Source organism: Grammomys surdaster, unplaced genomic scaffold (genome assembly GCF_004785775.1).
Source record: "Grammomys surdaster isolate TR1022 unplaced genomic scaffold, NIH_TR_1.0 1166, whole genome shotgun sequence".
NCBI lineage: Eukaryota > Metazoa > Chordata > Mammalia > Rodentia > Muridae > Grammomys > Grammomys surdaster.
Window position 1 is genome coordinate 126,150 of NW_021605585.1, and position 15,045 is coordinate 141,194.

The window sequence follows — 15,045 nt, forward strand, 5'->3', positions numbered from 1 at the left end:
AGAGTTCCCTGTGATTAGTTCACTAATACATGTCCATGCTCATAAGCACAGTTAGAGAGATGTTTTAATGACACAGCATAAATAGTAAAGAAAAAAATCTGTAGATGGCTACTCTGTTCCAATGAATTTCCTAGTTGTGGAAACCACAGATTGTTATGTGAGATGCTGCCACTAGGGAAACTGGGTGAAAAGGAGATACAAGATCCATACTTGTACTTAAACCAACATGTGCCTCTCCAACTACCTTTCGAAAGAATGTCTAAGAAGAATTGAAGACAACTGTCATCCATCATCAATATTTTTCCACAAGACCACCTACCTGTGCTGGTGCTTATAAGGAAATATACAGAGGAAGTACCATGGTCCATCCTTGGACCATCTCGAGCTCAAGAGTCTTACAGAGGAGACAGAAGGAGTAATGAGCATAATTTTAATGTCAGCAGAAATGGAGCAGTGGTACTCGCAGCATCCTGCCGAGATCGCATCTCCATTCAGTCTCTATGCCTCTAGCTAGCCCCCTGCTGCACAGTCATGCGCTATTAGGCAAGAATTGTTTACTCCTCGTATCTGGTTGGTCATTGCGCCAGTTTCTAAGACTAACCCAAGCATTGAGCTCTTATTTCCATTCCATCTCTTTTCTCATCATCTGGCCTTCCTTTCCTTCCCAGAAATGCTTAAGATCATTGACTTCGCTGACGGAAGTCAGGCTTCTGACCGACTAATAAATAAGTTCACCAGTGAAAAGCCTATTTTTCATTCTGTTTAATTACAGGCTTCAGAGACACTCAAAATGGAGGCTGTCTGAGGCACAAATAATACTGTAGGCTTGGTTTACTTTTCTCCTGTTGGCGTTGGCACAGAGCCCTTCCTCTGCTTTGAAATTCATGGCTGTGTCTGTGTCTGCATACTAAACAGACCATGGCTGTCACTGAGCCTGCTTCGCCTGTCCAGATGCAGTGCAAATAATCCAGAAGCCTTAATTCCAAGTTCAGAGCTGGAGTTTAGTTTCTAGTGTAATCTATGTATGTAATCATTAAATGGGTTCCTATATAATAATTAAAATTGAGTTTGGTAAACAATTGTATTACTTACATTGCACAATGCTTTTGAATTCTAGATATTTGATTTCAAATCTGGCCCTTTAAATATGAATGCATAAAACATTTTAATGACATTTAGACAAAATGTACATGTAGCAAAGAGACAAGAAACTGATAGTAAAACTTTTTCTTTCCACACTTATTTTCTTAGTCTCTAGTTCCCTGACACACACTTTTGACAATCTATGTCACATTCTGTGCACATGCAAGCATATGCAGCATATTTTCCACAGGGAACACACTAACTATGCCTTCCTTTTTAATAAAAAAAGTAACATGCTATAGGATAATTTTTATCATTTGTTCCTTTTATTTAAAAATAACACTAAAAGCCCTCTCTGCATCACTCTCTGTGTCTGTTTTTCATATTTAAAAGTAATTCCTGGAAATAATCATTATAGCCTCTACCTCTTCTGCCACATGTATGTAACCATTTTGTATTTGTTGATGGACATTTAGTGTTTTAGTGAGCAGCACTGCAAATTATTATATGTACCATTTACAGGGTTAAACAATGTAAAGATATAAACACATTCTAGAAAGGTAAAGCTGCGGCCAAAGGGTGCTTTTTAATTTAGTAGATATTGCCCAATAATTACCTTCTAGTATTTTTAGTTATATATGAAAGGATATATTTTCTTATCCACCCCTTCCTACTGTATTTTTAAATTTTAAATTTGCTAATCTGGTCACTGGAGACAGAAGGCTGAGGACAATGTCCTACTCAAAATGATATGTAGGAGAAGAAGAGCAAAGATGGTCTACACAGCATAGAGGATTGAATTAATGTTTACACTACAAGATGTATTTAAACAATAAATAGATAAAAAGAAGAAGAAAGAAAGAAAACTCTCACATGTTCTTTGGAATAAAATATGCATTTGAATACTGAAAGTTATTCAAACAGCCAGCTGGCTTTGCAGGTCAGCATTTAAAAGCCTTGACAAACAGTCCCTGGGTTCTGACCTTAAACTCCTTGAGCTCCTAGACCTGTGAGCATGCAGCTAACATTCCATCCCTGTATGCCCTTTATTGGTCACCTACTCCATCATTAATGCACACTGCAGCAGGCCTAACACATTCTGAGAGATTTAATCAGAGTAAGTAAGCCACAATATCTGGGTACATCATTCTTTTCAGTATGTCAAGATCCAGTCCTTTCCGTGTCGCTTCCAAAATCCCAACAACGGGATGCCTGTGTTTGTCACTATTCCAGGTAATCATTGATACTTTTGGTAGCATTTGGAGGTCTCTTTGGGGTTGATATACTGAGAATTTTTCCTTTGTGTGATTTAACTACTGCATGTAAAGGATTCTCTTCAAGGTGTTACCAGCACCCCATGATTTGTATTAGCTATTGTTCCAAAATTGGAAATGAGTACATTAATGATCTCCAGTTTCCTTTCTTTGGTACTAGCTGCAGTGCTGCTGAAATCCGGGATGTAAATGGACACTTTACTTTGTTACTTTGTTACTAGCTGCAATGCTGCTGAAAAAAGGACACTTTACTTTGTTATGCTTTGGAATGTTTTCAAACTCAGAGACACTATGGACACAGAAATGCTATGGCAGTATTAATTTAGAAAATGTTTACCAATCTCTGCAACTCACTGGATTCTTGAAAGTTTTTCAGTGATGACTGTTGCAGACACAGCCATTTTTAGGTTTATATGGCTAGTCTGTGGCAGCATCTTTCTGCAACCAACAATGACATCCTTGTATCTCTGTTACTCCAATGCAAGGCATCTGAAAGAATGAGGTTTACAGCATATTAAGTCCTCCTTTCTCTATTTCAAAACAACCTGGGAACCTGGCGGCTAATGCCTTGGCCTTTGGTGGTGATAATGAGATACCACACACTCTTTACTGAGGTACCACAGATAGAGAAGACTAGGAAGTGACATGAAAGGGAAAGCCTGGCTTAATTTGTTTTATCTGTTAAGCTAGATCCCAAATGGTTTACATTTAATCATAAACAAAGTTTCTTTGTAGACAGAATTTGAGTGCTCATTTTCCTCCCGGTTAGTATGCAAATCTCTTTGCAGCATTCTAGCAAAAGAGAATACAACTCATCTTCTGTGCTTATAAATTGTTCATTATCATGCTCTCTGATGGCCAATCCATTGCTCCATATGGCATAAATACTAGGTGCTAAAAAAGGCACGTTTGAGATCAAGGGGAAAGCATCATATTAAATACAAAAACCCCAAGCTTATCACTTGAAATTTTGTAACAATTTATTTGTGCTTACATTTACATGTGATAATCTGGAAAAATAAATACCTGAACTGACCTTACCAACCCTCAGTGCTACATATAAGTGATGTTTAAAAAGCCTTGAAAAGTCTCATTGTACAAAGGAGTGTCAATTCATAGAGTCAAAGTAGCATACAAAGTCACTAAAAAGAAACACCTCTTTTCTTGTGATTGTAGGTGTGAAATATTGTAGCCTCTAAGGTTCAGCACCTAGAAGTAAGAGACTTTTGTTAGATTGCTGAGGATTTTGGACCTCTCAAAGGTTATTTCTTTTCTTCTTTGATAAATAGAAGTTTTTATTTTATCTTCCACCTAAACAGGAAGATCATGTGACCACAAATTTACTTCAGTAATTAAAAGGACTCCTTTTATATGTATATTTAACTACTATTAAAAGTTACAGGATTGACTGCTGTTTCGGTAGACTGGGAATGTTTTTTCTTCACATGAAAATAATACGTAAATAATGACCCTCCTGCCTCTCACTAAAATGAGAAAACAAAGAAATTCAAGGATCCCAATAGCTCTCTAGATCAAGGAAGATCTATAGAGAAAACAATATACTGTTCAAATCCATCTCCTGTCGTATGCAGAGGAACTTCAGTAGATTTCCTGCTCCTGCTGAATTTATCAATCTACCCAGATACTACTTTTTTTTCAATTAAAACTCTGTGTACCAACAATAAACTATGCTGCAAAGCTTTTAATTAAAAACAAAAAAGATGTAAAATCACACTGCCTCCAGGCACTACTTTCATTAAAGGATTACACCACTGCAATGCTTGAATTTTATTGTTCTAAATATGTGTTTCAGCTAGTGCTCTCGGATCTATCCTGTGAAGAAAATGAAATGTAAGTAAACAACAAAATATTCTCGGTTTTTACTTATCTTTTTAAAAATTCAAAGAATCAGCAGACTCAAGTCATTTGAAAGCCCTGAAGATAATCATGTTTTTAAAAAGTTCGTGATTTCTGAAAAGAAAACAAAACAGTACAAGCAAACAAAAACAACAACAAAATAGGAAATATAGTTGTCATTGTGATCACTTTGTTGAATAAATAAAGAAGGAGCTGTGGCTCTCCAGGCCCTCCGAGTCCCTTGGGTTCTCCTCCTTTGAGATTTCCATGGTTGTTATGGCACGAAACAACTGTGATGCTCTCTTGCTTTGCCCCCAAACTGATAAGTATGGTGATTTCAAGGAACAGTTTCAAAGCATTTCATTTTCAAATATAACTAAATAAACCCACTTTTTTTTGCGTTATGTATGCATTTTAAAGGGCAACGGATGCGAATTGTGTGAATAGTTGATTCATTTCATTAGTTTTTGAGACTTAATGGTTCTCAGAATTCTATTCAGGAGATGAGGAGGTGCCATTAATAACGTTGATGATGATGAATGGGGACGGTAATGCAGTGTGACTGAGCGCAAGTGTCAGGAAAGCACTTCTGCCAAGCGCTGCGCTCAGGGTGGGGCTCTCTGCCAGCCAGCTGTTTTCAATTATCACTGCCTCACACTCTCCCATCTCTGTCTGTGGGCAGTGCTTCTGAAGCAGGAGCCGGCCAAGAGGGAGCTGTCCTCGGCCCTGCAACCATTCACAGTTTTCCATCCTCTTGTTGACAGTCTGTTAAGTATCCATTAAGTATGCATTGCTCTTTCAGAGTTTGCATGAACCTTCATTGCTGCCTCTTTGCATTAATTTTTGAATCTACTATTGTGCTATCTCTTCTGCGCCATGACTGAGCGATTCTTTGTAATGTTTACTCGACTATGGACTTCAAGGCTGCCCACCTCTAGTCTCCTTATTTTCTGCCTTTGACATAGAATAGTGAACACCAATGATTGTGATGAGGCTTAAATGTTGACTCTACTATCCAGTCATTACAACAAGGAAGGATGGTACTGGGAAGCCTGTAAGCTACAACAAGGAAGGATGGTACTGGGAAGCCTGTAAGCTACATTCGCGCTTCGGGGCTACTGCCTTCCCTTGATATTGAAGGGACTGCAAAGGAGAGCGAGATAATCAGTCCGTAGCATGGTTGTAACTGACGGTTAGGTGTGAGCTTTCTTCAGTAAGCCATTTTGCATCTCCGTGTCTGTTATATTTACTTTCATTTTTTTTTCTGCTGAGTAAAAATCAAAAATTTGCCTCAACTGACAATCAAAAGAGTAGGAAAGAAAGGTGGAGAATACAAAAAAGTGACTGATGTTCCAGGCAAATAATATAAAAGAAGTCAATCCTCTGAAGATAGACACAGTACCATGCTCAAGATGGTGTTAGCTGGATGAGTCTGTAATAAAAGACATGCTATTTTAGGAAACACCAAAAGTCCCACATCCAAACAAGATTCTCTTTTCCACCTGCATATATTGGAGAGCCTTTTAATTTAGGATCATTTCTTTGATCTGAGACCAGTAACACAAATCCGCTAGTGAAAAAGATCAATAGACATGGTTAACTCTACATATTCTTTGGAAATGAAAAACAGAAAAAGAAACAACTGGCCCAAAGTTCATGTGCAAATAAAGAAGGAGACCTATGTTTAGATGTCAAAGGGTAAAGGAGAGACAATAACTGGAAGGGATGGGGCAGGCTTGATCTGGCGAAGGCCTGGTTAAAATGAAATGCATTCTGATTACTTAGCAGCCATTTTTTAGTACATCCAAGACTTTTACAAGAAGTTTATATGCATTATAAAATTAACTACTATTAGTTCCTCTTATATTTGCTTCTAAACACTGGATATTTTTGTGACTTGATTGAATTACTGGTTTGTATTTCTAGCTTATTTTTAATAATGTAAATAATACATTGTTCTGCTTTATATACAATCTAAATATTATAATTAATTGTATGAAATAAACATGTTGCAGCCCCCTTTCATTTTAATTAGCTATACTTTTAATCTACTCCTCTCTCTATAAATAACCGATTATTCTGTCAAAGAGTACATCGTAATAAACAAAATATGAATATGATATATAAATTTAAATGACTTTGTAAATTAATTGCCAGGATAGATTTCCTAGTGAGATGTCAACAATCTGTTTGGTTCAGTGAGTAGAACATTTTGTTTAATATTAGGGAAAGGTCAAGGTGTGATGGTACGTGCTTATAATCTCAGAACTCTGAGAGAAGGCTGAGGCATAAAGATCTCAAGTTAAGGCCAGCTTGGGCTACATTACCAGTTCAAGGCCATACTAGGCTATGAAGTGAGACGCTGCCGTAGAAGGTAAGGACATAACTAAATAACATAGGAAAGCAAATAACAGACAAAACTTAAGACTTGTACCTGGAAGGGAGAATGTGGTGAAATAAACCTCAACATATTCATATCTAACTTTTAATTCAATTTCTTGCACACTTAGTGAAATAACTGAGGAGTAAGCAGTCTGTGCTTTTTGAAGAGACCATGCAATTTACAGTCAAGTTTTAGATGACATGATTTGCTCCTCTCCCACTTCCAAATTATTACAGCTGAATTACGCATTGGCTCATGTGGAGAAATGATTGTTCAAGAGAACATAGCCCGTGGAATTTGTTATTTCATTTATTCTAAGAATATTGTGAAGATGTTGTTTCTCTTGTTAGCAGAATTTTCTTCAGGCTTCTGTAACAAGGAATGGTTGTACAATTGGTGAGCAATGCTCCTTCCTCTATTCCTCTCCACATGACTTTCTTTCTCTCCTTCTGTTAACTGCAGGGAAGTATAGACCAGAGCCAGATATCAGCCCCCACTGCTATATGTCAGATTTTCAGCATTCACTCACCAAACTGATGTCACTTTTTGTCTATTTTCTTTTCAGATGCTCTCCCTGAACTTGATTCTTCATTCTTTTGCAGCATTTCTTTAAAGTATTTTGGAACAGAATACTGGGTATAGACTCTATATGGAAATACAGAGAGTGCCATTCCCAGTTGCAGTATTATAGGGTGCTAAGGGACAAGAGGCCATTGCTAGTTCATTTCTGTTTACGCTCTTGCACCATCTGAAAAACAAAAAAAAAGGTATGCACACAAGTCATTTCACCTATGACTGAGTTTTCTCAATTTTACAGGAGGAGCAGAGTAATGTGTTCTCTCCTTATGTCACTGGTGTTTGTTTGAAAGTAAAATATTTCACATGCAGCTGTGCACCTGGTCCAGAAGTTTCTGCCGTGGGAAACACAGAATGATGGAAACAGAGGAGCAGCCCAGCAACTCTCCAGGTTGCTTTTTGAAGTCATCACATGAACAAATTTACAACTTCAGTTCATATATTTATAGCACTGGGGAGAACAATAAGGATCAGTCTAGCCATCTGTGCAAGTGGGAATCATTCCATGATATCCAAATGAAAACAAACCTAGGGGCTCTGGTGTACAGTGTATTTCCTTTGACATCTACTTGTAAAGACTTCTAGTCATATCAAATGTTCCTGTAAGTCTTAGAAACTAGTAACTCTTACTTTTCTCTACATCTTTACCTTTTTACCTGAAATTTTTTAATTAAAATTTAAATTATTTATTTATTAACTTTACATCCAAATCTCAGCTCCTCCTCCTCCCAGTCTCCCCCCCCCCCTTTCTTGGCCCCTTCCCCCATCCCACCTCCCCTTTTCCTCTAAGAAATGGGAGGCCCCCTTTGGGTACCAACCCACCCTGGCACATCAAATTACTGCAGGACTATGCACACCCTCTCCCACTGGGGCCAGACAAGGCAGCCCAGTTAGGGGAATAGGATCCATAGGCAGGCAAGAGACTCAGGGACAGCCCCTGCCCCGGTTGTTGGGGTATCTGCATGAAGAACAAGCTGCACATCTGCTACATATGTTAGAGGGGCCTAGATAATTTCTTTAACATTCATACATGCATACAATGTGTTGGAATCCAGTCTACTCTTCCAATTCTTTGCCTCCTCCCTCTCCCAGCTTCTTGCATTTCCCCATCTTATGGTTTCTCTGATTCTTTTATACACAATGAGCTGAGTTAGTGCTGCCTGTATGTGCATGGGTGTGGGGCTTTATTTCCTGGAGAATGAGCTGTTTCTCAGAGCTTGTGTGCCACAAGTAGCTCTTCCTCTCTAGTGAAGGAAACAAAAGCTAACAACTGTCAATAGCTCTTCACACAGTGTGGGATGCCATGAGCCCACCCCCTAACCATGCCAGGAATTTGTCTGTCATTGATGTTTTTCAGGTTTTGTACATGTGATCCCAGCCATTGTGAGTTCATGTGTCCTACTGCCACTTCTATCAAATACTGTTTCATTCCAGATGTTCATTCCTTCTGGATCTTACATTCTTGTTGTGGTTGGTTGGTTGGTTGGTTTGGCTTTGGTCTTTTGTTTGTTTGTTTTTCAAGACAAGAGTTTCTCTGTGTAGCCTTGGCTGTTCTGGAATTCGATGTGTGGACCAAGCTGACCTCTAACTCAGATCTGTCTGCTTCTGCCTCCTAAGTGCTGGGACTAGAGGTATGCTCCAACATTGGTCTTGCATACTTTCTGCCTGCCCCCTACTTCCATGATGATCCCTGAGCCTTGGAGATACCACTGTGATATAGCTACCCCATTTAAATTAGTACACTGCACTCTCCTTCTTTGTAACTTGACTGATGGCTAGTTTAAGACTAACATCAGCATCCTAGGCTGACTATTATACAATGATAACTTTATTTTTAAGAATACAAGTTTTCTCTTCTTTGAAAATATTCCATTTAAAATTGGATCCATTATAATGTTGTTAGAATTTATTTAAGAACTCAAAAGTTACTCTTGAAAAGCACAAATTGAGAAATAACCGGAGTGCAGGAAGAACGATAGATGTCCTTCTAGCCAGAAGACCCATCTTCTAGCTTAAGACTTGCTCCTGAATAGCTCTGTAGTTTCTTCCTGAATTCTTCAAGTGCAGGAATTGATGTCCCTCATATTCTGGATCGCAGGTGTGAATGATCAGAATGAAATGCTTGGTCCCTCGATGCCAGTCATTGTGAAAATACACTATGACTTCCCGAACTGCTGTTCATCAGAACCTCCACAAGGGGGTGCAAAGGGCTCAGAAGGAGAAAATGAAATCTGGTTGGGTGTGTTTTAACCAAGAAATTTGTGTTAAATGGCTCAACAGTTTCAAATAGCAAACAAAATGAGGTACTCAATATTTATGATTGACTTTACATTATATAGACTATCTTAAATGGAAAGGATACTGGCAGACATTCCTATTTGAAGATGAAGTACTCCAAATTCCAAGCCAGGTGCTTAGAGGTTGAGAATCTAAAACAAGAGTTCCTGGTTTGTTCATAGCTTAAGTAGCATACTATGCTTTTAAGATTGTTGCATTCTAATACTTTAGAATTTTATCACATATACACACACATGACTACAAAAGTCATACATATTTTTATATAGAGACAGATACATATAAAATTTCAAATTATAAAAATATTGCACTATCTTAGATGAGTCTCTACAAGAACAATGAAGCCCCTTATTTGTTCAATAGTCCTGCTTTATCCAGGTGGTTTGATTATTTGATCTTTGGAGTCGTTCTCTCTGCTCAGCTGGTAAGATATTTACTGCACAGGCATTAGCACCTGGGCTCAGTCTTCAGAACTGATGATGACACCATGTCCCTTATCAGACTTGTCATTGGTTAGTTTCAAGCTCCTTCTCTTTGCTCACTTCTCTTAGAATCCTTTCTAAAGTTACATTCAAGTGTCCAGTTTTCACTTGGCCACATGTGTTTATGAACACTGAAAGCCTCTGTAGGTACCCGCAAATAAAAACATACCCCAAATCTAAAGCTCAAAAAAAAGTCACATTCTGCTATAGGAAAAGATTTTTGTCTTCTATGTTTAGCACAAAGTAAACAAACAAATAAAACAAAAACAAAGAAGCAAACAAAATCCATGATGTGTCAAATATGACTTCTAACTATTGTCCTGGAACACCTAGTGCACCACCTCCTGAAGAGTACTGGGAGCCATATATTAAAAATGCTTTCAAGCTCTAACATCATGCTCAGCGTCACTTGAACATTGTCTGAGCACAGCATGACTATCAATATCTCCTTTTCAGAAGTCGACCAGGCTCTATTGACCAGTACCACTGTGTACTCCCAGGATGCCATGAAAGTTTCAGTGTAGCGAGTTCCAAAGGAAGACCCTCTATGCTCAGCACACTCTCAGTACAGATAAGGACAAAAAGCAAACACATTCTTCACCAAAATATCACAAAAACAGACTCTAGGCCACATGATGAAATTCTTCTCCACTTGGGCCAAGTCTGCACAGTTCAAATCACTCTCAGTAGCAAAGTCTTCTATATGCCTACTAGGATAGCCCATTAAGCCCCACTTAAAGCAAGCCACTGCTTTCTAAATCCCAAGTCCCCAAATCCACATTTTTCCAAACAAAAGCATGGTCAGGTCTGTTATAGCAATAACCTACTCCCTGGTATCACCTCTTGAGTTGAACAACACACCCATGTTCACATCTTAGAAGTTATTCTCACTGATTATAAACCCATCTTGGAGATTTTGAATTATAATGGGCTCCATTTGGACAGCTGAAAAAAACAAGATGAGAATGGTGGGAAGATTATCACCTAATGCTTCTGACATTGGCCCTTAAAATGTTCCTAGCTAACGTCTCCATGCTTCAGGCTATCTACTTTTAGAGTCAAAGCTATCACAATGAAGCATTTTATTTACACATCTAGTGGAAATCTTCCTGTCTTCACGGTGCCTTGAATGATATAGAGATAGGATAAATATTGCTTAGTATATTGAAAACTGATCTGTAGGAGAGTGAGTAGGTGTGTATTCTAGGAAGTTAGATGTATTGATTATAAAGTTTAAGGCCCAAAGAATTGTCTTCAGTTTTCTAAAATTAAACACTTACTGCCCTTTCTTTATTACTAGGTGTGTAAACTATGATGAGCAATATTCTGACGGCTGGTATATCTGGTAAGGCTGTCTTCAAACTGTTTTATAAAACATGTGGCTGTCTATGCACACTTGTCCTCCTAGATAATTTGAAATAGCCAAGTCTATCAAATACAGTTTCATTACAGACATCCACTCCCTCTGCTTCTGACACTTTTTCTGTCCCTCCCCTCTTATGAGGATCCCTGAGCCTTGGAGATGCAGGTATGATATACCTCCCCAATTCAGATCTGCACACTCTACAGTCTCTTCTTTTACAAGTTAATGAGTGATTAGTTAACGACTAACATGAGTATCTTGGGGATACACACAGCTGAAGAAAAATTTAGGGGAGTATGAGTCAATATCTATAGAAATATCAGCTTCAGGGCAGTGTTTGCTAAGTGCGTCCTACGATAAGGAATCTATTGTTTTACGATGCAGAATTTATTCTATAGTGAGAGTTTGTTAATGGTAAAATAATCATCCCCTCTTGAAAACTTTCCAAATGATTCTCCCACTTCTGGTTGTAAAAGCCATCCCACATAGCCAAATGTGTCTTTAATGCGGTATTCCTCCAGAAAATTTAAAATAGTTCTTCTAATTCCCTAAATCAAAACTTGCATATTTTACAAACTTAGCATTAACAATTATGTTAATAAAACATTCAATTCCTCAAAGGCAAAGACCCTATCTTCTTTATTTTGAACCCTTAAGCCCAATATCTCACACAAGGACAATTGTTTAAATACTAATTGATCAAATGAATAGAATGTTGAGTAAAAAAAGAAGGAAAAGACCAGGAAAAGAAGGGGAGAAGGAAAGAATGACTTCACTTTTTAGATTAACCCTCCAGTTTTCAAGGAACAAATTATTGCCACCAGCTATCAGGACCAACCCTCCAAGAGGACACTGGCAGTGTATGATTGTAGCTGACTCCTCCAAGAACTTGACATTGACATTTGCATTCATTTGCTAAAGCATAGCTGAGACCCTGTGTACTTCCCAGACAGTGACAGATACTCAAACTCCTACATGCCCTACCTCATTTCTCTTCTCTTACTTTCGGTGCCAGGTTCTTCATGCTGATTTTCTTAGTGGTTCTCCTTTGTGGAGTAGTGCTTTTCTGTCTGCAGTGCTGGCTGAAAAGGTGCAGAATGGATCCTCCCAGACGCACAATGGCTGTTTTTGCTGTTGGAGATTTGGATCCCGTTTATGGTGAGTTGTTGACATCCTTCTGGGTTCGTCTATATAATCTGGAAGAACTATTGTTGCAAAGAAGATTTACACATTTAGAAAATGCGTAGCTATTGGGAGACTCAAAGTTATGTTTTAAAGATAGCGCATACAAGATCAAGCCTGGAAGGAAAAGAGACAGCAGAAAGAACATATGCTTTGCAGACTCATCACAGAGAATGGTGAAAGAGCCTAAGCAGTTTGCTCAATCAACAAACGAATAGAACTGTGTGGAGGTAAACACTCCAAACGAGTGGGAACGCTGACTGTTCAGCTTTGATATCACTCTTTCCTAACCTGTAGTTAGAGGCTTAATTACTAAGCCTTTGCCAACTCATTTAACTCATCTCAAATAACACTGAACCTTGTTTTCTGAAGTAACAGTTGCCAGTGGAGAGTCTAAAACCATAGGTGTTGGGCACAAGACAGCTCTGATGTACTTTCCCTGCAAAACTCCTAAAGACTCCCGATTCTACAAGCACTCACCCTATCTGTTCTATCCAAAATTATAGCCTGGCCATCACTTTCCAGTGTTCACACGGGGAAGAAAATGGGAGGAGGCAACAGTTAGTTGTAGCGTTCAGTCTTATCTGTAAGCACAATGAAAAAACACTCGACAGTTTCTGTGTGGCTATAGTTGGTCATCATTTCTTCACCTGTAAGCTTTGCCTTTTTATCTAGAGATGATCAGATTTTTCCCTGCCAAGTTTTAGGTTATCACACAGCTGACCAAAGAGTTCTTGATTAAAAATTAACTTGGCTACCTTTCAGAAACTTGGGCCAGTGTGGAATTTTCAATATTTAAAACAAAGAAGCAAACAACTAAGTTAATGGAGAAAACAAACAAACATAAAACTAAAAACAAAAACCTAAGCTATTTTAACTTCCAACTATAGTTTTAAGGCTCTATGGGGTATTCAGCCCCTCCTCCATCCACACCCTTCACAGTGCTCAGGAACATTGCAGAAGAGAAGGCCAAAAGATTGTAAATAGCCAGAGGCCAGGGAGAACTGGCACAAAACAGTGTCTTTTAGAGATGACAGGCTGCTGCAATCAGGATCCAGGGCAGCTGTGGCTGTCTGCACACCATCAACCCAGTTAACATTCCAGCACGGAAAGGAGAGAGGTATGCAGAATCCCATCCCAAATGATGAGCTGTGGACAATTAATGGCTAAGCAAATTTTTCTTAATGTTATGGCCCCTGGTAGGCCAACCATCTCCAATGGATGGTCTCTACTAGTGGGTCAAAAAAGAGACTCAGTGGGTTATTAAAAATAAGCAAAGATGACAGGGAGTTGGGAGTAGATAGGGAGGTGAGGGTGGACCTGGGAATGGTGAGGATGTGGGGGTGGACTGGGAATGAAGAGGTGGGGGTGGACTTGAGAATGGTGGTGGTGGGGGTGGAACTGAGAATGGTGGGGGGGCTGGACCTGAGAATGGTGGGGTGGTGGGGGTGGACCTGGGAATGGTGGGGAGGTATGGGTGGACCTGGGGATGATGGGAAGGTAGGGGTGGACCTGGGGATGGTAGGGAGGTAGGGTGGACCTGGAAGTTGTTTCCAGAAGGAGTTAGAGTAGTTATGGTCATTTACACTTAAATGAAATTCTCAAAGAGTTAACAAAATATATTAAAAAGAAAAATATGTAGTGATTCTTATTTTCTATACTGTTTCCACCCTGAAGTCATTACTTAAACAAGGATAAACCACTATCAGTTTGAGACATTGTTGTTTGGAAAGGATAATTAAATTCTACAATAACAAATAGATCTTTCTCCTAAAATAAAAATCTCTTTTCATGTAGTATCAAGAGAATTATGGTCATTAACAAAATATTTGTCAAAGGGATATTCATGGAAATATTGACCTCTTTTTCTTTATTTAAATACTTATTTAAAAATGTGAATTTCTTTCTTCCAAGTGAACTTTTATTTCTAAAAGAGAGCAAACACGTAGTCTTATTTTCTTGACCCTTTTCTTTTTATGAGGAAAACTCTTCCAGTAGGCAACCTTAAATCTTAAGAGAAGTTGCTCATTATATTTTAAATATCATACTTCCTGACTATTCTGTTACAATTTTATTTTATGACTGCTGTTATATTCATGGTTGTGTAATATTTTTCTACTTGCTGAATTGCTGTTCACATACCTGATATTAAACTTCCTGAAAAGCCTCAGAGTGGGAAAAAACCACATTAAATCTAACACATTACCTCAATAATATGCATAGATGGCCTTAAAATTATAGCCTCTGATTAAGCTGAAGCCATTATAAACATATGTAAATAAATAGATAAATAAATAAATAAAACTAATGGATAAATTGATAGATAAAGAAATAAATAATAAAGGCAAGAAAGGCATTGTCTTTCTTAAAAAAATAAAAAAGGGAAATGTTTATTTCAAACCTACCAAGTCCTAAGCAATGCTTTGAGACTTATTAGATATTATCTCTATTTCTTAAATGTCAATTTCAGAAAGTACTTATCATTTCTCTCAAGGGCTATATCCTCTCTCTCTCTCTCTCTCTCTCTCTCTCTCTCTCTCTCTCTCTCTC

General features: G+C 38.3%; 1 protein-coding gene across 1 annotated transcript in view; it reads left to right on the plus strand.

Annotated features, from left to right (window-relative positions):
* Positions 1 to 2,241: 2,241 nt before the first annotated feature.
* Tmem207 (transmembrane protein 207) overlaps positions 2,242 to 15,045 on the plus strand; it is a 19,537-nt gene continuing 6,733 nt past the window's right edge. The window contains exons 1-4 of the mRNA XM_028783876.1: positions 2,242 to 2,316; positions 4,171 to 4,208; positions 11,251 to 11,295; positions 12,329 to 12,471. Of these exons, the coding sequence (XP_028639709.1) occupies positions 2,242 to 2,316; positions 4,171 to 4,208; positions 11,251 to 11,295; positions 12,329 to 12,471 (301 nt within the window). The remainder of the gene's footprint in view (positions 2,317 to 4,170; positions 4,209 to 11,250; positions 11,296 to 12,328; positions 12,472 to 15,045) is intronic.